General features: G+C 34.9%; 1 protein-coding gene across 1 annotated transcript in view; it reads right to left on the bottom strand.

The window, feature by feature from the left end:
- CCSER2 (coiled-coil serine rich protein 2) overlaps nt 1-27,326 on the bottom strand; it is a 200,293-nt gene that overhangs the window by 142,040 nt on the left and 30,927 nt on the right. Inside the window, exons 2-3 of the mRNA XM_019626458.1 lie at nt 15,365-16,816; nt 14,747-14,943 (exon numbers count right to left, since the gene is read on the bottom strand). Coding sequence (XP_019482003.1) covers nt 14,747-14,943; nt 15,365-16,778 — 1,611 coding nt within the window. The 5' untranslated portion in view covers nt 16,779-16,816. The remainder of the gene's footprint in view (nt 1-14,746; nt 14,944-15,364; nt 16,817-27,326) is intronic.

The raw sequence follows: 27,326 nt of genomic DNA, 5'->3' as shown, positions 1-27,326 counted from the left end.
AGAATGATGCATGTAGTAATGGATCAGAGTAGGAGACATCAGCATATGAACTCATGTTTAGCTTAAGCTACAGGTGGTTACATACAGAAATATTTACAGATATCTGTATGTACATATACACAGGGTTAGTATACACACATCTCATTGCTCTTCAGCTGACAGAGTCTAGAAGCATCCCTCACATCCAAATTTTATTTTAACACCATTCTCCAATTACAGGAACCTGGGCTCTTTGAAGAAATAGCTGAATCTATGACTAAGGCAGGAAATATACAAGATGAGCCTGGAGCATTTTGTAGTGTCAGAAAGTAAAAAATCGTGTTCAAAATAAATAAATAAATAAATAACAAAATAATAAGGGTTGGATTAGAACCAAAAATATAAATATGTAAGTCCATACTGACACAAAGACATGATTACATAAATTAGTGAGGGAGAAGAGACAAATCCCTTTCAGTCTCACAGTAGAAATAGTGACATCTTCCAAAGAATACTGTATGGAAAGAGAGAAAAAAAGAACAACTTTATTGCAGCGAACCTGACAAACACTATCTCAAATGAAATGATCACAGTTAACATCAAATGATGTCATATTGATAGTATGTAGCCTTGATATGATGTAATAAGAATGTATTTTATCTCTGTGGTCTTCCTTCCAAAAATACATCACCCCAGTCTAACAATAAGAAAAGCATCACACAAATCCCAATTGTGCAATATTCTACAATAAACTTTACCAGTACGCCTCAAAACTGCCAAAGCCATCAAAACAAGGAAAGTCTGAGCAACTGTCACAACCAAGAAGAGTCTAAGGAGACATGACTACTAATTGTAACACAGTATCCTGAATGGGATCCTGACAGAAAGAGAAGGGGAAAACTGAGACTATCTGAATAATATGGACTTTAAGTAATGAGATATCAATATCATTTCATTATTGTGACAAATGTACCACATTAATGTAATATGCTAAGAACAGGGGAAACTGGATGTGGGCTATAAGGAAACTGTTTACACTATCTTTGCAATAATTTGTAAATCTAAAACTGCTCTAAAATAAAAGTTTACTAAAAAAATGAACATTTACTGGATTCTTAAAATATTAAGATATTACTGTTAAGTTTTGACAAGTACAATAATGAAACTCATTATGTCTTAACAAGAGTACTTGCCCATTAATAAGGCACTTGGAAATAACTATTAGTAAGACATTCAGAAATATTTACATATAAGTACACACTTACATAAACACGTTTTACATGACATTTAATTCATGATGCTATCTAAGACATGCTCAAATTAATCCCAGTGGAGGAAGGAGTGGGTGAATAGGAATATAAATGAGTAAAGGACATGATCTGAGCATTGTTGAAGTTGAGTTATTAGTATAATGAACCCCATGGCTCTTCTCCCTAGGTTTGAGTACGTTTGAAATTTTCTATAAAGAGTTAAGTAACTGCCTGATTTTAAAATTTAACAAAAAGGGCCGGAAAATAAACTCCAGAAAATATCTCAAAAAGACAAAGGACAAAGAAAAAAGTAAACGAACAAAGGTTAAAAAAAGGATAGAAAATAGGAGGGAGAGAAAAGAGGCTCATATGAGATCTAATAACCAACTATTGGAAGCTATAGAAAAATGACACGGAAACAATGGAGGAGATAAAATAAGCAAAAAGAAAAATTTCCAGATTTGAACAGGATAATGGAGCAAATTCCTTATTTAAGACGGGTTCAAAATGCTATTATTTTGTTTACAATTATTACTTCGTAGGTACCCAAAACATATTTAGTCAGTAAAAGCAAATAAATCCAGACTAACGGCCCCAGTAACTTCCAATAGAGTTCTTCCTTGTTTCCCACTCCCATCATGATACCAAAGAATCCCTGCCCAGCAAAATTTCACATGTAGTATTGCTACGAGACTCTTCCTGGAAAAAGGCTGAGGCAGTTAGTCTAACCCTAAAGAGTGAAATGGCCCGATGTGGTGGGAGTGATCAAATTTAAATAAGCTTATAAAGTATCACCACAAAACGAACATTATACAGAAGAAATTTCCTTAAAGGAGAGTTGGATCCCAGACCAAGAGAACAGAACTACAGGGCTCTCTGTTGGTGCGTCTACACAAATTCTTTACAAAGAATTCCCTATGAAACAAAATCTTTACTTAAAAAAAAACAAAACTGTTCATCATTCTATTCACTATGAATAATAACTAGAAAGAAAAGACTTCAGCTGTAGCTCAATTCTTTATAAATTTCTTTTGCTCTCAAGAAACGATTATCTTAGATTTTCCTCCATTCTCCCCAGGAACAAACCTACCTTAACACCTAGGAGTACCTTAAAAAAATAAACACAGCATATAAGGTCACAAACCTAAGATTTTCCTCCATTCTCCCCAGGAACAAACCTACCTTAACACCTAGGAGTACCTTAAAAAAATAAACACAGCATATAAGGTCACAAACCTAAGAACTCCAGAGAAAGAAATAACTACTCGCTATTTCATTTTGGGGTCTCCATGCCGAAATTATGGTTTCTCACAAAACACTTAAAAAATTCTACTGCAATAAAAATAGGAATTCCCAAGAAATGAAATTATTTTCCTGATAAACAGAATAAGCCCTGAAACCTGAATGTCAGGTTACATGGCAAAAGAGAAATTAGGGTTGCAGATGGAATTATGGTTGCCAGTCAGCTGACCTTAAAATAGGAATATTATCCTGGATTATCTAGGTAGGTCCAACATAATCACTCCTTAGAATGGAAGAGGCAGAAGAAGAGAGGAAGAGGAAGAATGGTTAAGGAGATGCAGGAGTGCTCGCTTTAAAGATGGCGGAAGGGGGGGGGGCATGATTCAAGTGCAGTGGCCTAGTATTTGGAAAAGACAATGGATTCTCCCCTGGAGCCTCCACAAAGAAACGCAGCCCTGCTGACACCTTGATTTTAGCACATTGAGACCTGTGTCTGACTTCTAACCTACAAAACTCTAAGGTAATAAATCTGTATTGTTTTAAGACACTAGGTTTGTGGTAATTTGTCACAACAGCAGGAGAAAACTAACATATTCCATTTTCCTAAATTGGATAATTAAACTTGTTTCTTCTGTTTTAAATTCAATCATATCCCTATTGCCTATACTTTTTATAGTTTAAATATTTGTTCCCTCCTTTCTGTGGTACTTTCCAGCAGGCTGAAAGAGAGATTAGCCAATGTATAAGCACATTAGCACCTGAAAAGAAAGGAGAGCTGAGTCCTTCCATCTTGTTTGGGACTCCTGCAGGCTGCATACAAACTCTCCCTGCCATTCCAGTCTTGTAATGTGTTGTGGATCTCAGCAATAAGCCCAAGGTCACGTTCTGCTACACCTGACTTAACTCTTTCTAAAATTTACCTTAGCCTTTACAGGTTTCAGATTAATAATTTTAGCTACACTGATTATAATGGTGGGTGGCAGATTTCAAGTAACATGTATGCTTGTCAAGAGTTTAGCTAAGCTCCTCCATGGTTTGCTGCCTTGGCATCCATTTTGTTTAGCCAAGCAGCCTGCAAGGACCTGAAAACTGACACTAACTCCTCGAGTAAATGCAATTCTTAAATAACAGCTTACAGTCACAAGTAAATGTAAGTTCCCTGCCTCCCAGCACCTTCCTCTAGTGAGACCAACCAGTAGATTAGCACCCCTGCCCCACCCCACCCCCGGTTTACTAAAAACCAGCTCTTAGCTCTTCCTGGTATGAACTGACCCATCCTGCCTTACCCCAGGAACTCTAAGGCACTCTAATAAAGGCATGTGTCCCAGCTTCTGTCACCAGCTCATCCTGTACCCAGCCCTGACTTTCCCATGTGGCCCCTGGAGGCATGCTGTGTACTTCCTTCAGGACCTGTGAAGAGTCAACTTCTCTATCTCAATTTCTCTGGTCTTTTGACTCATTATCCAATACCCTGGGGCTCTACTTAACAAATGCTGATTTAACAAAATCATAACAATGTTTAATAAATCAAAATGCAAATGCATTAGTGATTTAGTGTAGTCCTCTTGTTGGATGGAAAAAAATGACTGTATTAGTGATTTAGTCCTCTTGTTGGATGATGAAAAGAAAAAATGAATGTATTTAATGGCCCAAATTCCTTCCGTAGCCTGAATTTCCTTCTTTTAGATTAAATTTTCTATACTTAAACCAATCAAGTTACAGTGTATCAGTGCATGCCCATTTTAGCTGAGCATCATTACATCAAATGGAGTTTCGGAAATATAAAAAGAAGCTATTCTTTTTGTTTTATTACACTGCAGAATTTCACAACTTAAGGACACTGTATGTTTTTCTTTTGGGGGGAGGTGGTTGTAATGAAAATACCACAGGATGAAATTTATGAATATATATTATGGTAACCTCATAGATTTATTCATTATAGCATTTAAGATTGACCCATAAGTTCTGGATAAAAGCGGAAGGTGACTGGAATGTTCTAGGAAAACAGAAGAATATCAGGAATAACAACCACCAGATTGTAAAACTGACTAGTACTTTCATATGCAGCAGTTTCTAAACAGTTGACTAAGAGCTGGTATGGACATATGGACATAGGACATAGGTAAGGTAGGTGACAGAAACTTTCCTTTATTTAAATTACAAAAATAAGTGTGCTCTAGGATAGTTGTTGCAACAGTTTATGATTGCACAATATAGGAAATAAGCTTAACACTCATTATTGGTAGAGTAATAATGAATAAATAATGTAATCTACAAAATGAAGTACCACACAGTAGTAAAAAAAACAATGAGGAAGATCTCTGTGAAGTGATATGAAGTAAATCAAGAATTTAAATGAACCATGATGGGGGTGGAGGGGGACTTCAAAATGCAATATAAACACTAACAAATGAACCTAACAGGATCAGGAATGAGTAATACAATCACACTGAAAGGGTAAGAACCAAACGTACTAACCTAAGTAAACATCATTTGTCTTTTCAGTTTGAGATACAAGATTTTCTTCCTTTCCACCTTCTTTAATCCCCTAGCTTTTTCTCCAACTGCTCTCCATCTCACACTTCACATTCTTAGCAATGCTGACATTCCTCTAGTACATCATGATTTTGTTACCTCCGTGTCACCATATGTGCTGTTCCCTATGCCTAAAATGCTCACCTTCTCTTTTCCTTGGCCAGTTGGTCAACTTTCTATTCATTCTTTGAAATTCAGAAGTTTCAACTCAGAAGTCACTTCCTCTTCAAAACCTTCTGGACACGGACGGACACACACACACATGGACACACATACACGCTCTCACACAGTTAAACCTCCCTTCAGCGTGATTTCAGGATCACATGCATACTAATCATAATATGCATGATATCACTTATAAAACTATCCCCTGATAATCTCTATATATCTGCCTATCATACAACACTTTAAATTCATTAAAGACAAAGACAGCCTTACCCATATCAGTATCTTCAGCACTTAACGGTATACCTGGGACACAGCAGAAACTCAATAAATAATTATTGAATTTAACTTCATATTGTAATAGACTTAATCTACAAGAAACAATATAGAGTGAAGAAAATTATTATGTTTAAAGGGTCACAACATTTGATAAATTTAAACATTTTTTTCAAACCTAAAACCTGGGTTAACAGGCCAAAAAGAAGCTATGCTAATAATTAAATACACATGGAAGACTCATTAGTTCACAAAAAAGGATGAATTAGGAAAAATTTAGTTTCCTAATTTCATTCTGTCCCTTGTCTGTAAAATGAATGAGTTGGATTAAATCCCTTCTCTGCCTTTAAGTTCTGTATTCTGTAACCAAGCATAGCTGAAAGTGTCAATATCAGTTTGAGATTTTAATTTACCTATATTATGACGGTCTCAATGTTCTGTAAGCTGTCCCTCCACTATCACATTTATGCTATCATCACATTTTTAGGTACTTGCACCTTGCTATTATGACACGCGGTACCTTAGAGACTTACTTTGTAAATAAGTTATGTCACAATGTGTATGGAAAACAAATTGAACAGTATTAAATATTAAATAGTACTTTTAGTTTGTTTTTATTTTAAATGAAATGGTACCCATTTCAACAAGTATATATTGCGTCCTTACTTAGTGCCAGAAACCTAAAAGAGTAATGAAAGACATAATGAAATATCAACTATATTCAAGACATGTAGGAACCGGAGATTAAAAAGCAGCTAGATAGACAAGTATAAGATGAGAATAGACCATGGGGGGGGGGGGGGGGCGGTTTAAAAAAAAAAAAAAGGAGTTTCAATTTAACATTATAAGGAATGGGAAAATCAACAGGAAAACAACAAGTCAAGCTGGCAATTTAGGATGATTTGGGCAGGATAAATGGAAGCAACAGTACTTGCTTCCTGTTTAGAAATTAGTACTAATTTCTAAAAGTGAGGAGGTGACACTTTTCTCCCCGACAGTCAATGAATAACAGAATTTCGCCAACTGTGCCCTCTAAGTCCATTTTCAAACCTGCCCACCATCCGTGTCACTCTCCTGCCACTACCATCCCTCACTGGAGCAGGAGCTTCTAACATCCTGTCTCTCTCCCTTCTAATTAAATATTCATACAGAGCATTTTAAAAATATAAATCAAATTATATATGTCCCTTTCCAGCTTAAAATCCTCCAACATCTTCCCTTCAATTTTGAGGATAAATCCAAATCCTCTGAGCTCCATAAAAGCTCTTACCAGTAGCCTACTCTCCTGCCACTCCTCCTGTCTGTGTCAGTGCTGGGGTAGGGAACTAACTCAAATGGCTCAAGGAAAAATATAGTCATTTGTACTGTATGCTGTCACTGTTTCATATGTACGATGACACTGGTCTCTGCATCACTCTGTAGGGGTCATCAATACCATGTATTCCACCCTTCTCACCATTATTTCATAAATATGAACAAATGGGGAAAATAACAGTTTCCATAAGCCCCTGTAGAAAAGATCATCAGAAGGCTATTAATTCACAGTGAAAGGAAGGACAACTGTGAATAAGGTCAAAAGATGAGCCATAAAAGTAGCATTATGAACCACAGGCCAAAGTTTGACTTTATTCTAAACTAAAACAATAGATTATAAATAACAAGGAATTTAATACTGATGCCAAGATCTCTGGTAAAACTTGGGGGAGGAATGGTGTGAACATCAGAAAATGATAATTTTACAAAATAAAAAACTTCATATATAATTCACATCACTGGCACTTTACTTATCTAGGTTCCTAATTTCACTTCAAAATATCAACAGGTCTGGGACAGGAAGAAAGATGAGTAAGACACAGTACAGTTCTTGCCTTCAAAAGTACTTCAGTGCTATGTGGGGAAACCAATAAAAAGTAGTATACTAGAAGGCAAAATAAAATGCTAAAACTTGAAGGAATCAATCGGTTAGAAGCAGAGAGGAAAGAGTGATTAATTCTAACTGAAAGGAGCCATTTACTTAATACCTACCAACACGCACTAAGTCAGTAGTAAGGGGAAAAAAAAGATGAAGAGAGGCATTCTTCACTTAACTATGTAACAGGAAGAAGAAAAGCAGAAGACCAGGGTGTATCTGAGAAGTACTATGGGGTCTCATTATTGAAAGGTTAACCTTTAGGGGGAGCGGGGAGAGAAGACTGAATAGTCTGAACTCAGCCTTAGAGAATGAATAAACTTGATAGGCAGAGGTATCATGGCAAGAGGGCATGCCAGACTAAAGAACAATATAGGTAAAGGTACAGAAAGAAGGGCATTTAGCAAAATGTAAATAATGTCAAATGGTGTTTGCACAGGTCAGAGAAGCAGTGTGATAAAGGGTCCCTGGACACAGATTTAAAGCAGCAGCAGAATTTCACCAGAATTTAATGAAAACAGGGTCACAGTGGCATGAAAGGCTGTTAAATGAGGGTAAAAACAAGCAGAATGGAGACAAATTGCCACCATCTCTGAGAAAATATATGTGAATGTACTTAAAAAGACTAATGTATCCCCTGTCTTTCCCTTAAAATAAAATAACCCAGGCTACATGAAATGACAATAAGACCACTGACACAAAATTAGACAATAATTTTTAAATTCCTGGGATTTCCTCTAAAATTAAATAGCATTAAATGAGGCAAATACAAGCCAGATTTGATATTCCTCCGCTATATTTTTGGACTACAGACTATTCCAAAATTCAGCACAAATAACCTAAGGAACTGATTCCCACATAAACTACTGCTATGAATAGTATTATATTCATCACACATTTAAGTCTCAATAAAGTCTAGCAGTATCAGTCACCGAGGTAGAAACCCAAATCTAGCTAGTTGTTCCCTTAGTAAAACATAGGCAAAGAAACGTATAATAAAATGTGTTAGCATCATGAAAAATGAAGGCATAACTACTTATTGATGTGTCAAAAGCACTCAAGCAAGAGTAAATCTAAACTTTAAAGTAAAAAAGATTCTATTTAAATGATAAGGAGGTTAAACTTGCCTACTATGTGAAGATGTCAAGGCTGATAAAACAGAAAAATAAAGCTAGACACTAGCAGGAATCATCTGGTGCCATTTCTTTAGGCATCCTATAAAAATTCTTCCGAAAATAAGGCACTCCATGTGATGATTTAAAGTTATCCATTCCTAAATATTTTAGTGTTAGGAAATCAGTCACGATGATTTCCTAGTTCAAGACCTTTTCAATGAGAGCTCTCCCACTAGTTACAGCATCGCAACAAGAGGGCTCTAAGTATGGTTCACTGTGCTTATCAAAAGGAAAAGTGTTTCTGCCTAAAATTGTGCACATATATTATGATTCTGACAGTATTTACCAGGAAAAAAATATGCTGTACTTCATCTTCGAAAAAGTTAAATTTCAGTGATATTAAAACTTTATTGAGTTAGAAATGCTCAGTTATCCTGAGTAAGGTTAAAAATCAAGAATACCAGATTGAGCGTATCATTAGTAAAGTAGTTCCCAATCTATCAATATCAATTTACTCCTCTGAAATTCATCCAAATCTGAAACAGGAATTAGTACTTCAAAAGATTATAAAAATATAAAAGGTGATGAATAAAAGAATATATTGGCATGCAGTGAACAAAAATAACTTCGAATCAGTACCTACGTCAGGGTCCTCAAGGCCTCACCCTCAGGTTAGATTTGGGGTCGGCAAACTTTTGAGATGGAAGAGCCAATCCTGTTCCTCCAACAACTTAAAAATTATTCGAGAGCCATAAAACAAGTGAAATCACCATTATGTGAATAATGTCTTTTAAAAATTTTATAAATGAAACTATGATAGTTTTATTTTCATTTTCAATTCTACTTCAGAGCCACATGTACGTACCCAAAGAGCTGCATGTGGCTCGCAAGCCGCAGTTTGCCAACCCCTGGGTTAGATGATTCACAAGGAGGAATCACAGGACTCAGCAGACACTCATATTCATGGCTTTGCACCAGCAAAAGGACACAAAACAAAAGGTACATGGAACAGAGCTGAAGGCAACCAGGTGTAAGCTTCCAAGAGTCTTCGCCCAGTGGAGTCACCTAGGTTGGGTTTAATTCCTTCAGCAACAAGTGATGACAACACATGAAAAGTTTTGTCTATTACTGACATTCCTAAGAAATTCGGTGGTTTTAATCGAGGGCTGGTTACATGGGCACCTCTACCTAGCACATACCAAAACTCCCTAATTCCAGAGGAAAGCGCGAGCTCAGCATAAACCACACTGTACAAACACTTTAAGCACAGTGAGCCAGTCTTGTCACAGGTAAAGTTTTATATCACTGTAGGGGAACCATTCACCAGAAAGGGCTGACCTTTCTAATGGTAGGCAATCTCAGGCCTGCTATGTGAAGTCTTTTCTGCACAGTACCCCAAGTATATTATGGAAGAATATTACTGAGGGTAAGTTATTATATGTCACACCAACTTCAGATGGATTAAAATTTTAAATGTAAAATAATTAAAACTAGAAGATAATAAAATATTAATAAATAGCTAACATTTAGTGAGCTCTTGCTATATCCCTGGCATTAAGTACGAAATCAATTCTAATAACATTTAAAAGGATAACACATCACAACCAAGTGAATTCATTCCAGGAATGGGAATGTGGTTTAATATTTGAAAATCAAGAAATGCAATTAACCACACTAACAGAAAACATATAACAGAAAAAAAATAATCTGATTGTTTCAACAGATGTACAGAAAGCATTGGTAAAAATTAACATTCACTCGGAACAAAAATTCAGCAAATGAAATAAAAGAGAACTTCCTTAATCTGCTGAAAGATATCAAATCTATTACTCACCCCACCACCCGTTCCCCCCACCCCAAAACACACAGAAACTTTGATGGTGAACTCTTAAAACTTTCCTGAAATTCTACGACCATTTCAATTCAGAATTATGTTAGAAGTCCTAACCAGTGCAATAAAGGGAAGGGTAGAGGAATGGAGACTTCGCAATTGGTATGATTGTTTAGTATATGTAGAAATTCCAAAAACATCTACGGGCAAATTATTAGACTAATAAGTGAATTCACCAAGATCACCGGAAAAACAGGTCAAAATACAAAAATCAAGTATATCTGTATATACAACAAAAAGTTGAAAAATAAAATTTAAAAGTGGTACCATCTATAACAAAATCAAATGCCTAAAATAAAGAAAATATGTATGAAATTTTACAGAAAAATACAAATCATTAGCAAGAAATATTTCTAAAGTCCCAAATAAACACAGGAACTACCAATATTCTTGAATTTGAAGGCTCACTATATTAACTATGTCAATTTCCCCAAAATTGTTCAATAAATTCAATGCAATTCCATTTAAAACTCCCTGCCGGCTTTTTGCAGAAACTGACAAGTTCATTTTAATATTTAAATAAATTTAAAAAGCGGAGTTAAGTAAACCTAGGAAAATAATTTATTTTAAAGCGACAGTAATTAAAACAGTATAGCGCTGATACAGGATAAACAATGAGACCAATGAACTAAAAGAGAGTCAAGAAATATAAATAGTCACTAATTTATAATAAAAATAACCCTGCAGTAGAGTGGGGGGGGAAAGATGACTTTCCCAAAACAGAAAAAAATTGATCTTGACCTCTACCTCACACCAAGCACAGAGATAATTTCCAGATGGCTTTGTAGCTCTAAATGTGAAGGGTTAGAAAACAAATCTTTTAGAAGAAAAAACACTGGAACATATATCTTCATGACTTTAAGGTAAACAAAAATTTCACACAGTTCAAAAAAGTGCTAACAATACAGAATAATGGCAAATTGGACTGTATTAAAATTATTAACTTCAAAAAAGACATTAAGAGATTTAAAAAGCAACTCAGATATATAACATATACACACATAAACACATACAGAGGCAAACATCACTTTATTGTGCTTCACAAATGTTGCATATTTTTACAAATTGAAGGCAGGCCCCCACCAGCAAACAGATTAGAACTTGCTTTATTGCGGTGGTCTGGAGCCTAACCTGCAATATCTCTGAGGTATGCTTGTATATGAAAGAGTTATATCCAAAATATATGCAAGATTTTTACAACCAATAAGAAAAAAAAAATACATATATATATATATATATATATATATATATATATATATATATAGCCCAAAAGAATGCTCGACACAAAAGAAAATATCCTAATGGCAAATAAACATGTGAAGGTGTTCAATGTGTAATTATCACAAAACACAAGACAAAAATCTCCATACAATACTACACTATACCCCTACCAGAATAGCAAAAATGCAACAGATAACACCAAGTGTTGACTAGAAAGTGGAATTTCTGGAATGCTTATTTACTTATTTACTTAAGCTTAAGCGTAAACTACAACAGTACAACCACTCTGGAAAACTGACAGCATCTAAATCTATATATAAGCATACTCTATCTCCCAGGTATTACTCTCATACATATTTTATCAATAGAAATGCATAAATGTTCACCAAAAAACCTGTAGCAAAATTGGAAACAACCTAAATGCCCATCAATAACAGGGTAACATAAACTGTGGTACATTCACACAAAGGAATGTTATATAATAAATGAACAAACTACAACCAGCAAATACATAATGTTGATACAAGGAAGCCAGACACTAAATAGACCTGTTCATTATTTTACTTATATGGAATTCAAGAACAGGCAAAACCAATCTATAGTGATAAAAATCAGCATAGTGGTTGTGCCTCTGGTGGGGGTTGAGAGAATGACTGAAAAGCACAGGAAACACCTGGATATAAACAAGTATATACAAATTTTCAAAATTCCTTGTGCTGTATGCAAAAGATTTGAGCATTTTATTGTATGTAAATTATATTCTAATAAACAATATATAGCCTAGATTCCAAACCAGTGCGATACAAAGACGTCAGTGGACAAAGTGTTGTCTGGGTCCATGACAAGATAAGGGGCTTTACCACAATGTACATCAACACACTGCTTTCCTCAAAGCAAAAGTCTTGCTATGAGAGCAGTATTAACTGAACTAAACTATGTCAGTAGTGATACAGTTTATTTACGTCCCACTGAAAGCTCCTTACGTTGACCTGGACTAGAATGAACACTGTTGTAAAGAACAACCGAGGTGGTGTTTTTGTTTTGATTTGTTTTCTTTTGTGGGGGATGGAGGGACGTAAAGTGAGGAAAGGTCTTTGGTGAGAGGTGATGGAGAGACCAAGAAAAATGAGAACACATTAAAGTTCTTTTTGGGTTAAGTTAAAGATATCTATTTAAACTATTTTAGAAAAAAGGAAAAAGAACAGAATAAGTGAGATAATTTAAATAAAATAATAAGATGGTAGAATGAAGTCCAAGTGTATCAATAAATATAAACAGAAAGGGACTAAAGTCGCTGGTTAAAAGAAAAAGACAGATTCAATTTTAAAAACATAATAACCTATTTCCTATGTATCAAAAAGTCTGACAATAAGAGGACAGAAAATATATAAATAAAACTGGTAAAATATACTGATATTGGGAAAAAAGAGGCCTTACAACAGAAAGTATAATGAGGGGCAGAGAAGATCACCAACTTATGACTTTAAGTCCAATTCACCAAGAAAACAATTCCAAACAGACACACACCTAACTAAAAAAACTTAAAACATTAAAAGCAAAAAATTTCAGAGCAAAAATGGTAAATCCACTATCAGTATATATTAACACACTCTTTTCAACTTTGGCATCATCAATTCTCCCTCCTTCCTCAGACTGTCTTCCTCTTAGATCAGAAGATCTAAGAGCTTAAAGACTAATGGTCAATCCGGGTGCATTCTGAACTCTAGAAGCTATTTTGTCATTAAGTTACAGGAAAAGTGAACTGAAGATGGTGAACCTTCTGAAAAACATCAGGTAAAGTGACTTATTGCTGCCATCTGCTGGACACAATGCTAATTTTCACCTTAATCATATTCGCTTAAAAAAGTCCTAGTTAACAAGAAAGCACATAAAGCCCTAAACTTTTTTAGTTAATTTCTTAACTTCCTTTATCTAATGGGAGGTACTTTCTCTAAATTAAATGTGTGCATTCTCTACATTTGCGCAACTTAACAAGCCTCTGATAACAATGTTTATTTTTTCCAAGTCATAGGTTTATGAGTATAGAAAATTACATTGCCTGAAATCCACTTGGAATTTAATCTATCCACGAAGACTACCAACTTCCCCATACACATACTGGAAAATCATAATTTATATATTGAGCATATACAATGAATCACTTTAAACACACCAACTACACTTCACTCATACGGTATGTCATCCACATTACTTGTAATGTGTCTAAAAGATGCATATATAAATGTATAGTGTGTCTCCTAGTGCTCACTCATATCTGGTTCCCCTGCCTTCCAGGCACACGGGAAAATTATATTTCTTGCTTCCTGCCTGCTTAGTACATAAAATTATTGGATTGTCGGAAAAGTCATGACGTATCTTTTCTGTTTTTCGTTGCAAAAATGCGTCATGACTCTTCCGACAACACAATAGTTTGGGTCCACAGGTTGTATGTGAAAGTACCAAGTGCCATCTGCAGGCCAAAGCAAGTAATTGCATGTGTGAGAGGCTCAGACACTTCAGTGGCAAGGCCACAAAAGGAGATGATAAAGCCCCAAGGTTAAAATATTGTAGTTTATAACACTGAAGACAACTGCCCTAGAGAGTTGTCCACACCTACAAAACACTTGTAAGAATAAAAAATAAATTTTTATTGTGTTAAGCCCCTAAGAACTGACATTTAGATGTTACCTCAGCATAGTTTACCTCAGGGTTTCACAGCAGCAGAACAACTGACATCCTGGGCTGGATACTTCTTTGCTGTGGGTGCTATCTTGTGCACTGTAGGGCATTAAGCAGCATTCCTGGTGTCTACTCCCTATTTGCCAGTAGCACCCCTCAAATGACAACCAAAAATATCTCTTGACATTGCCTTCCCCCATTTTGAGAACCACTAGCCTAGCTTAACCTGAAGAATACTGTATGTCTATACGTATATATACATTACAAATGAGTATGGGAGTATATTTAAGTGTCATGTGAAACAAATATATGCTTTATTATGTATTAATATCAGATGATTTATAAGCCCTTAATAGATATGAATTTTCATTTCTCAAAGTAGGAGAGCTAATTCAGTAACTTAAACATAATCCAATCAATATCACAAGTCTCTCTACAGTAAGGTAAACAAACCTTTCCAAAAGGTATAAAAATCCATACATACTATGCTGTTCATTTCGGAGGACTCATAGCTCCCAACTGGGTGGACATTTCCAATGGGCTCCAAGCCCTCTTCATCCCACATGTATGTTCCATCAGAGCTATCAGATGGAGAGAGTTCAAAAGAAGAACCAGCTCTGTAGTCTGTATCTGGTGAAATCAAGTTATTCCCAGAAGTATGTTTTGTACATTCACTCCTGTCTTCAATTGGTTTTTGAAAGAGAGAAAAAAATAAACAATTATTAATTCACAAAAATGTAATTACTTTCAGGTTCTAAAAAAGTATTAATAACTATAGCATTTTCTAACTCCTAAACAATAAAAACATCAAGGCGTAAAATCTTAAAAATAACCTACAGAAATGTTTCCCAACAGACATAGAGAAAATTCATTAAGCCATCTTTCACTTCTACAACACTTCTAGAAATGTAAATAAATTGAAAACAGGGACTGGAAGTAAAAGTCACAAGAAAGATAAATGTTACCCCACTCCAATTTTACCTAGATCCACCCCTCCATGGAATTGATAGTATCTTAGAATTAATCAGAAGATAACCCTAAATGTAAATTCAGTTATATTATCTAGGAGAAAGCAAACAAAGTTAAGGATTTTAATATTTACCAGAGACACTTATATCTATCCACTCATCAGTTTTACTGAAGGATTTTTCACTTTCCTTGGGGGAATCAAATATATCCTTTGGTGGTACATTTTCATGCTTTTCTTCTTTGAGAGAAATCTCCTCTGGAGTTATTCTAGTTCTGCTGGAGTCGTCTATATCTATAAAATCATCACTAAAGTCTTCACTTAAATCATTCTTATCAGAAGACGACAAAGAAGACAAGGAAATGTCATCTACATCATCACTCAGGTATCTAATTTTAGCATCATGTTTCATAGTCTGGTCATTTTCTGTTCTATAACTATCATTTTCAGTTAGTTCTTGGTCCTTATCAGTAGCTCTGTCCTTAGCCAAAAGTGCAGCATCTTCCTCTACACAAGTGCCAGCAGGTGAATTTTTATTACCATCAAAAGTCCCAGAAAACGGAGATGGGCTCAATTTCAGTAGAGGGGGATGAATCATCCTCCTATAGCCCAAAGTGGAAGTTACACCTGTACCATTTGGTAAAACCAACTTCTTTCCACCAGCAGCATAAGGCCTATTAAATCCATACCCTAAATGTTCATTCCCATTAAGTACTTCTGACTGCCGGGAATTTCTTGTGAACATACTTGACCTCAGAGGCACTCTCATGGATAGCTGTTGGTTCTGGTAAGGCTTAATAAGATCTGCAGCTCTATTGAAGGAATGTGATCTGGTTATAGATGAAGGTGGAAGGAATGAATTCTGAATGGAATGTGAAAAACTCTGTGACCTTACCATTTTTTCACAAGTAAGAGATTTAACATTGTCTAGGGATTGTGCTAAGCTTTCTCCAGAACTGCTTCTGGTGGCACAGGAGTTTGCTCTAGGCCTTTGTATGCTACCAGCTGATCTATTTCCGTAAAATCCATTCAACTGAGATTTTGAAGCACTGACTGAAGAATATGAAGTCCTTGCTAATAATGTACCTTTGGTGAATTTGCCCAAATTAGATGGTCCACACAGAGACTTCTGTTTTAACTCCTCTGTGGATGACACAAACATAGTGGATGGCTTTGCTAACTTTGATGTTAATAAAGAAACACTTTTCAAACCTCCCTTTATCCCATTTTTATCAAACATTCCTTGAGTACGTGCATGTTTTTCAGGATCAATTACTTTATTGTGTGAACTTTGAGTATCATTAGGCTCTTCAGCACTTTGCGCACTAAGTTGGTATTTAGTTGCCGTTCTCCAATTGAATGAATGGGACGATGGGCAATCAGTGCCATTATTTTTTATGTAACTTTTGATGTTGCTTCTCTTGGAAGTTCCCATTAAATTAACAGGTGCCCCATTTGGCATTGGATGCAGTGTACTTCTTACAGATTTTGTTCCATACTTTGGCAATTTGGAACCCAAAAATGTCTTGATTTGTGTTTTTTCTTCCATGAGCTATAAGGTGCATTTGTTCTTAAAATTTGAAGAATCTGAGGAGACAAAAAAGTAAATTAAACATTCCTAAGGATAACTGCATAGATTATTACATAATGTGAATGTGTATTCTTATATAATTAAATGCAACAAAGCCCAAAAGCTACTCATAATTCCTACAGAACTCTTAATAAATACTGAATATACTAATTAAATTAATAACTTTATATTAGAAGAAAATAAAGAACATTTTTATAAACACTTTTATAAACATAGGCTACAGATCATGATCCATAAATAATAAATTTAGACTACCAAAGACTGAATAAAATAAAAAAATAAAATAAAAACTTCTATAGCACATCTTCCAATTTCCAATCCAAATTATTTTTTCACTTTGGGTGATACTATCTCCTTTAGAAATATAAAGATGTGATTTGGGTTTTTTTAAAAAGCATACATATAAAAACTAGAATACATTTTTATACTTTCATTATTAAAGTGATGAGAAGGATATAGATAAAGAATACAATAGCACCAAAAAGTCTGGTAGCATTAAGGGCTGATATATCAGCTGTAATTTTAAGCAACAATCTCAAAAGAATTTCCATCCAGTAATGTGAACAGGCACTAGAGTTAGTGCCAGGGTGAGAAGTATAATGATTTAATAAAGTTGTAAAGTCCATTAATCTAAACCTCTCAAATTTATTTTAAAGGTAATATGAAACAACAAACACAAAAAGGCTCAATGCACACACAAGAGCATAAAACCAGAAACAATTATGTCCTATATTTGAGTAACTATTTAATAAATTATGATATGTCATATGATGAGATTACAAAGATGAGACAAAAATTAAAATGTTTATTCTAAATTAACAGAAATATGATCGCCAACTATATATTCACTGTGATTATATAAAAATTCTATGAAAGCACACACACAGAGCAAAATGCAAAAAAAAGAAAAATACATGCCTTGGAATTGTTGATTTTACTTAAATTACATATCTTACGACACTGTCTTTAATTAGTTGGTTTTATTTTTTAATTTAAAAAATTCATTTCAAGTCATCCCTGACCTTAAGAGGGGTGCTAGAGTACATATGTGTTATTATGTCAAAAGTAATACTTAGGAAATCATACAGACTTTTAAATAAAGATGGTGGGGTAAAACCGAATTATAGAACTTCCTGTCCCCAATAACTAATAAGAAAGTATATACATGTATGTATGTGTGTATGATTTTCTTTTAGCCAAAACCCACTAGCTGCAGTCAAACAAGAAACTGTTTAAACTAAGAACCTCTAAACTTTAAAAAGTAGTGGCCAGAAAGATTCTGTACAGTATGGTCCAGCTCCCAGCCTGACTACACTGCCAGGAAGCAGTAATGAGAAAAATAGGTGAGTTTTTAAAAATGGAAATTTTTAATGTATATCCTCCAGTTTGGACAGAAAAATCCAATTTGACATGACCTAGAAAACTCTGGGAAAATATCTTCAGCACAGAAAGTTTAAAACCTCAGCTGAGGCAGAGTGGCCACCAAAGCCCGCTGATTTCCAAGGCATTATTCTGTTGATGGAAGGGTCTGAAAGCCCTAGAAAGATACACCTTCAGCAGGATGGAGTGAGGACAGTATGGGACACTTCACCAGTATCTAAGGCAGCGGGTCTCAACCTTCCTAATGCCACAACCCCTTAATACAGTTCCTCACGTTGTGGTGACCCCCAACCATAAAATTATTTTCGTTGCTACTCTATAACTGTAATTTTGCTACTGTATGAATCGTAATGTAAATATCTTTTTATTTTCCAATGGTCTTAGGCGACCCCTGTGAAAGGGTCGTTCGACCTCCAAAGGGGTCACGACCCACAGGTTGAGAACAGCTGATCTAAGGAAACAGGAGAGCCTGAGGCACTGGGAAAGCTCTCCCCCAACGCCACCCTCCCACTAAAGAGAAGCAGACACAGAATAACACAAACGCTCAAAAGGTATATTCAGGGAGATGAAGTATAATAAAAGAAGGAAACAAAGTCACAGCTAAGGTGTGAAAGTCTTGGGGAATTCACTCAATGTTATATCACGGCAAAGAAAAAGTCTTGATCAAGCTATCCAAGTCCTTACCTAGCAAGATAAAAAAAAAAATGGCCACTCAACTGTATAGACAAGAGGGTGGAAGGAAGGGGAGAAACAAATAATGACTACAGTATGCAAAACAAAGGAAGAAATCCAGTCTGAAAGAAAAACATCAAAAGGAAAATAAGGAAACCCCCAGTGAGTTCTTTGTAACAGAGAACAACATAATAAAAACATACATTTAATAAAACAAAAGCTCAAAGCTGGAAAGGCAAAACAGGTAAACTGAAAAGTTATAGAGCTACAGAAATCAATTCAGAACAATGGATTTGAAAAAAGCAAAAAAAAAAAAAACAACCAAAGACTGAAAATCAAACTGCAAACTAATGCTAAGAACAAAAATTTTAAGATAATCTGGGTAGGAAGGAGAAAAAAGGCAAAGATATCAAAGTAATTAGACAGAAGATGTATGACAGAAATTGAACAGAAAGATTAGCATCCCTGAAGCAGAATAACTAAACAAACAGAAGAGAAAAAACAGACATAATAGAAATATCCCTAAAATAAAGAAGAAAAAAAATCTACAGAAGGAAAAGAAAACTAAACCACAGATCCAAATACATATCGAGGCTAACTTGATAAAATATCAAAAACAAAGAAATAATTCTCCAGGAATACAGGCAGGAAAAAAAAAATCACTTTGTAAAGAAAATTTCATGACTCTAGAATAAGCAAAAGAGATTATTGAATATCCTTCAGATGAAATGCTGGAGCCTCTAAGAATAATTTAATCCTACAGGAATTATCATTGGGCTATTTTACCACTCTGTAAAGACACAGGTTAACATGCAGAACTAACAATAATGAAAACAATTCTTATCTATAGACACGCAAATATACTCTGTCCAGTTCAACTGACTTCCCTCCACCACTGTGGAAGAAGCCAGCTTTACATACATTTGCAAATTTGCTTCAATATTCCTGATCTGTAAATTTATCTGTTCTTTGCACTCTCCTTTGAACCAGCTATAACATCTCTCTGACCGCCTTGTTAATAATGAGATAAATAATATCTTCAATGCATTCGTTTGATATCTGAATGGGAGTCATGATTTTATTATCCTCTAAAATTTATCCTTTTAACAGTTTTGGAGATTCCACCAAGATACGCAGTGGATGATCTGCCTGACAGAGCTGGGTAACTTCTCTGCCATAGCGGTATACCTTACAGGCAGCTTAAGTCCAGACATGCCTCTTCTTGTCCTCCAGAAGTGAATCAAAAGTAGCAATAGAACTTTGCTAACTCTGTCTTTCTATTTTAACTTCCCTCTCTTACAATTTTGTTCTGTTTTTGTTTTAATTTACTTATAATCAATAAGTTATTCCCCATTGGTGATAATAATGATTCAGAATTTGATTTTATAGACTGCTATTTAGTGATCTTTGTGAACAAATTAATGGTTTACACAGATCTAGTCTGTGTTGGGTGAGAGAAAAAGGAGACTGTGATTCATTAGTCACTTGTTTGTTCATTTATCTCTTTTGTTTACCTATTTTGAGTTCAAATCAATTTCATGCCAACAGGAAGGAAAATAGCTCTTTGGTATTTGAACAGGTCAAGTTTTGTGTTTCTGTATTTTAACTCTGTAGCCATGGCTAAAATTATAGAATTGGAAGCAATAAACTCTCTCAGTGTCTTTAGGGCTGTGTGTCTGTAATTCAGAAAGGTCCTTTACCTTTTATTGTGAATACATAATGCTTTTCTATAATATCTCCACAGGGTACTAATAAATTTTATTACAAAGTTTCTTAAAGCAACTCTGTTCTGATTGGCTTATAAATATGCACTTATATAAACTGAATATTACCAAAATTGCAAGAAATAAGTAAACTGATCTTTTAAATATGTTTAATATGTTACACTTTTTAAAATTATTCTTATAGAAACTAACTCAAAAGGCTTTAAAAACCAAGTTAACACAATTAAGGTAAATGTCTGACAAACAAAACTAGTTTAATAAAATAGGTTTGTGTTCTGATTTTTTATTAGTGTTAAGTATAATATAAGCATACATTTTTATTCCATTATAGTGACTTTTCTGAAAAGTATATAAGCCTACTGACCAAATAAACCATATTACTCATACACAATGTTTAAGAATATGAAAATGTAAACCTGTGTTTAAATTGAATAATTATTCTGACAAACTTTTTATTTCAATAGTAATAGTAATTATGCTTTACAATATGTCAGCTTACAGATAATTTCCAAGTGCTTTAAAGGTAACTGAAAACCTTGGACTAACATTAAATTGAATTAATTGATAATCATTGGCTCACTAGAACATTTCTTAGTAAGAGAGAATACTAAAACATCGACAACTAAGCATAATTTCAAGTTTATATCTTTTGCTTCTTGTGTATGTTACAGAAAGACAGTATTTGCCGGGGGGCACATAAATGAACATGTTCACTTTTGCTAGTTTGGGAAATTGTACACAGAGTCCCATTTTTATAAAAGTAATGGGGGGGGAGAGATCACATAAAGATATGTATGTACATATATTTAAACACAACAAACTGTTATAGTGGGTACCATTAGAGAAATGAGAATTGGGTGAAGTGAAGACTTCTTTTTACCCTTTAAATCACTATTTTTAAATATATAAATATGCCCATATTTTTTTCTATTTAAAAAGTTTTAACTAAAAAACCCCTGCACTTTAAAATACCATTTATTTAATACCAAGACTCTTATTAAAGTTCAATCTAACCCCAAAAAATATTATTTAAAATTAAGTTTAACATTATATAAAACATATTTAAAAGACATAAAATTAGTGTAAGTTCTGATAGAAAACAAAAAGGATTTTTTTAGACAGATATTACTTCTTCATAAACTACCATTTCAAGCTCTCCAGACCGTAACCTCAACTTAGTATGTTTCACTTACCACTTTGTCTTAAAAATTGATTTTAAATTCACTATTTCCGTTTCACAATTCTAGTTCTTACCCTCATCATCTCTTTCTGTATTACTACAAATACTTCCTGTGTTATCAAGATTCAATCTCTATCAACAGTTACTCTCTTAAAGCACAGATCTGATCATGTCATTTTACTGATTAAAAACCATGTTAGGCCCAGGAACAACAAAATAAAACCTAAACCCATTGTACGGAGACCAAGCTTCTCTACTTGGTTCTATACCCTATCTTTGCAGTACTATACATTCAAGCTAAGATGCACTGCTTGTCATTCCACAAAATCCATCCTATATTTTCTACCTTCTATACTTTTGCTAAAGTTGTTAAGACCACCTTGAAGGACCTACCCTCAAGGTCCACAATCTCTATACCTACAAACCTTCCCAGTTAAAATTAATCTAGCATCCTTCTCTATGTATTTCTTCACACCGATACTACAGCTGAGTCTGTATTATAATTGTGTGCATGTCTATGTGGCCCATAAGGAAGTAAACCTACTGAGAGCATAAACTGAGTCTTATATACTTTGGGGTCTGCTTACAGGACCACAAATCTGATAGATTCTCAACTTCTAAGTAAATTCATAATCTCTTAGTGCAAATTAATTTCATAAACAGTAAGTTGAGACTGAAAAATAACTGTTTTTTGGGCCCATGATTAACTGGTAGTATACATGCCATGGCCAATGTGTTGAAAAAGATTCTGAAGTCAAATGTAGACTATATTATGAAGTATCACGTTCAAACAGGAGTATCTACCATGAGCAGAAAAAGGGGCAGTGGCAAAATCCATGCCAGATGACTGCCATCCCATTTTTGATAATGGTCTTTACCACAAAACACACTCCTACACCCACAAATATTTCAGGATAGCCATAAGGAAACTGATAATGATATTAGATGTAAAGGCCATTTTGCAAATAACACACATTAAAGATTCTGTCCTCTGGTGCGTCAGTCTGCGAGTCAGAAAGGCTTTCACATTCCTCTGTCACAAGTAGACAGAGGGCAGAACATTCTGTTCTTTCACTCCTCTATGCCTCTGTTTTACTGTCTAAAATGAGGGTAATGTATGTTATCTCCCAAGAACATCTTAAGTATTAATAACTTAGAGGCACAAGATAACCTCAAAGAAAGATATACTGTTACTACAAAGTGTCTGGGGTGTCACCACTTGGAAAAAATAAAAAGATTAGAGCCTGAATGCACTATTTCCTACCAAGAATATTTATTGATTTCTAAATGCACAAATAATTGCAACATAAATGATATCAAACATCTTGGACTGTGGTCTGAAATCTAAGCTAATCTGAAGGCTCAACTGTAAAATTTCCATATCTGCTTCTATTATGAATATTGTCACTTTATTTGTTGATGAGCTACCTTCTGTCTTTAAATATTCATGACTTTCTCCTACATTTGCTTACAACTTTGAAATGAAATAAAACAGACATTGTGAGTCTAGGTCGTTTTAGTAGCTATGCTATCTCTGATGCACTTTATCTAATATGTCAACTGATGAATGGGTAAAGAAGGTGTGGTGTCTATATACAATGCAATACTACTCAGCCATCACAAAGATGAAATATTGCCAATTGTGGCAACATGATGGATCTTGAGGGTATTATGCTAAGTGTAAATAAGTCAGATAGAAAAGAACAAAAACCGTGATTTGACTCATATATGGAATATAAAACAAAAAAGTAACAAAAGAACTAACAAAAAACAAAACAAAAATAAACTAACAGATTCAGACAACAGAATGGTGTTTACCAGAGGGCAAGGAGGATGAGAGAGAGTAATTTGAGAAATGGGGTCAAATATATGGTAATGGAAGGAAACTAGACTGTTGGTGGTGAGCACAAAATATAGAGATACTGAATTATAATGTTGTATATCTCAAAGTTACATAATATTAACCGTTACCTCAAATTTAATTAAAAATAAAACTTGTAAAACAAAAACATGCACTTAAAATAATTTGGAAAAGTACATGCTGACCAAAAAAATCTAATGATATAATCTTCTCTGAAATATTTCAATATTATCTGCAAACTTTAATGCTGAACTAAGGATAATACCTGTTATAGGGCTTGGAAATGTCGGAGATTTTCAGAGCTAGTTTCTGTAAGAATCATCTTTAAAAGCATAGCACATTTACATATTGGTATTTCACATTTGAAAGAATTTTCAAAATTACTTATAAATTCCTTTTTAAAAATAATAAATCGAAGTTGTTTACTTTTAAGAGGAATCCACAATTGGATGAGAAGGGAAAAGAAGGAGCTAACACTACTGAGCACTTACACAATAGGTACCATGCTTACCACTTTATCCTTGTTTAATTTTCATAACAATATCAAGTGGAAGATTTTATCTCATTTTAAACAGAGAAATCAAAATTCAGAAAGACTAAGGTACTCGTCCCAAAGTCACAAGTTCCTAAATTACTGAAGAGGATTCAGGTTCAAGTCCACCGGATACTAAGGTCCATGCAGACCGCCCTCCTGGACAAAGGAATGGAATATTCTGAAAGGCTTACTGATGAATTAGGGTCAAAAGTAAAGGAAGGGACTGGATAGCTAAGGTTAGAGAGGCACAAAGACTACAAAGAACCTAGGTAGTAATCAAAGAAGTTTTGCAGAGAAACAGTAAGAAGTTTCACTTTTTCGAACTCCTTTCATATTCATACCTTATCATCTGAGGCACCACCCACTCACATTCCTTTTTTAGTTTTCAAATAGCTTTTTAGAAGGTATGAATTGCCTGTGTTTTAGGGATTTACACAGACATAAATTCATTACTGAGTCCAAGAGCAATTGACTGAACAACAAAGCTGATGACAACATACCTATTACCAGTCACTTCTTGAAACTTGCTTTCACATTCAGATAACTACATCCTTTTTCAGTTTTGTTTTGTTTTTTACCTTGTGTTACTCAAGCATTTCCCCCATGTCCCCATTCCCCATTTTTCCTGGTTTTCATTTATGGCACAAGCTGATTCAAAGGCTTGATTATAGCAATTAGATAAGTTAAAATGACACCTTTGGCTGAAAGCAAAGGTTTAAAACAGTACAACTTCATTACAGATTCTTCATGGTTTTAAGCACACCAATCTCAACAAAGCCCCATTATTTTATCAAGCTGACCTTTTTGTCCTCCAGCTACAATTTTTACCCAGACAGACAGGGATCAAAGCAACTTGTGAAAGTTAGGCTCTAAATGAATTTGTGGCTTTCGAACATTAAGTAATGTTACTAAATGTAGATTCAAAGCTTATCAATTTCTGAAATTTTAATTTAAGTGTCAATACTAGCAGATAAAGAGAAAGCAGAAATGCCCCTGACCAAACAACAAAAACACTTGCTCCAAATTTTACCATTTAGTTCAGGTAAAACGCAACTGTGTGGGGCATGCAAATGGCATTAAGGTGCTGAAGCTAGGTAAGGATGATAGGGGCCAAGCTGCTTGAGTAATGACCAAGCCTAAGAACCCAGTAGTTACACTGCCTTTTAGAATAGTATACAGGCATAACAAATAATCATTTCACAAACAGTGGGTGCTTGAAAAATCACAGCATGCAATAGTTTAGCACTTTGGCCTATTTAGGACCTGCTGGAGCAAAGTTCCTAAATTTAAATAGGCAACGAGGCCTGGGTTTGGGGGCCAAGTGTCAGGGAGAAGAGTGACTGGGTAACTAACAGGGATGAATAATTACCAGGCTGTAAATTCACTGATGGCACAGACTAGGTTTGATACACCAGTATACATTACCCAACCTTGAGCTTGTTCAGTATATGACAATACCCCAAAATGAAACATTTTGTTAAGATTTACATGTATTGAAAGCATAGTATCATTCAGAAATAAATTTTAACAGTAATTTTGACATAATAGAATACAACACAGTCTAAGAAAAAAAAAAAAGGCTAACTATTGGTTACCTGCAACAACACAGATGAATCTAATAAGAGCCCTTAAACAAAAAAAATAGAGATATTTAAGAGTACATAGGAAGGTGAGACTTCAACTTCCGCTAAGGATGTACACAACTACAATGAATTTCACTACTTCTTAACATCCAGAAAGAGCTAGATCATCTTCAAAATCCTAACTTTTCTTGAGCCATTCAGAGAGCTGACATCGTAACGCAACCAAATAAGTCAAATTCCAAAGCGGGCCAAGACCCTCCAATGAGTGACAAGACGTTTTAACAGTTCCATTCTTGGCAAAGCGTAAGAAAAAGAGGTGACCACCATAAGAAGGTAATAAGCTAACATTTTCACGGATGCTTAAAAGCCAAATGTGAAGTAACATGTTAGTTTGGAATAGCAAGCTCTTCTCCATGGGTCTCAACCTTGTGTTCAGGGAACGACATGAGAGCACTCCCTCTCAATAGCCCAAGCATGCAGGAGGTGATAAGAGGCTATGCTGTGGACAAGGACAAAATCCTGCTCACTTCCCTGCATCTTTCTATCCTATAAAGCAAAGCCTTAAACTGCTGGAGAGCGGGCAGCAAACCCTCCTGCCTTTCCTGTATTTCAAGGTATCAAATAATTGATAATGAAAGGTTTCTCTACAGAAGGATCATAACTAACATATGCAGAAAAATGATGGAATCACAAAATAAGAAAATCAGATCTATCTGGTGCTGGTTTAAGCAAGTAACTCAATGAACTACTACATCCAGGTAGCAATCATTAATGATTAATTGCTAAATCCATTAGGTGAAAAAGACACCTTAACCTGAAGCAATCTTAAGGACCTATTATGAGAAAAGAGGAAATACACAGTACCATGCATGAAATATTCTTGTCAAAACAAACTGACTCTTAATCTATCCATACCTCTAGATCTAGCAGCTTACAAGAAAGATAAAAAAGAGAAAAACATGTTAAACAACATAAGGATATATAATCAACCAAATCTAGAATGTGTAAATTCTACAAGAGGAAGGATTCAGTTTCTTTCCTCAACAAATAAATGGGTAGGAAATGTTACAAGTTTAAGAAACACATAATCAAATGTAATGAGTGGACCTTGTATGGATCCCAATTTAATCAAACCCCCAGTAATGAAGAATTGTTTTAAGAGACACGAATTGTTTTTTTTGAGACTCAAAAAAAGTGTTATAGATAAAACAATATTGATAACTGTGAAAAGCTGAGTGATAACACACTGGGGGGTTCACCATACTGTTTTCTCTTCTCAGTATGTTTGAAAAAGAGTCCACACATAATTTTCCCTTTAAAAAAGTAAACCCCAAATAAGGATGCTTCCATAAGAGGAAGAGATATGAAATAAACTACAGTACTTTCTACATTATCCTCCTCCCCTTAGCATTCATTCTCCCTCCCCTTTCCCCTTCCCCTCACTCCTGCCTACTTCTACTCTAAGAACTGGAAATGCCTGCATCTCCACAGGATAAAGGGCTCTTAAATTATCAGTACCATAAACCATAAATTGCTCTACTCAAGGCTGGGGAGGTTCCAATAAGAGGAAA

The sequence above is a fragment of the Hipposideros armiger genome, unplaced genomic scaffold (assembly GCF_001890085.2).
Source record: "Hipposideros armiger isolate ML-2016 unplaced genomic scaffold, ASM189008v1 scaffold_678, whole genome shotgun sequence".
Taxonomy (NCBI): Eukaryota; Metazoa; Chordata; class Mammalia; order Chiroptera; family Hipposideridae; genus Hipposideros; species Hipposideros armiger.
This window is presented reverse-complemented; position numbering and strand designations above follow the sequence as displayed.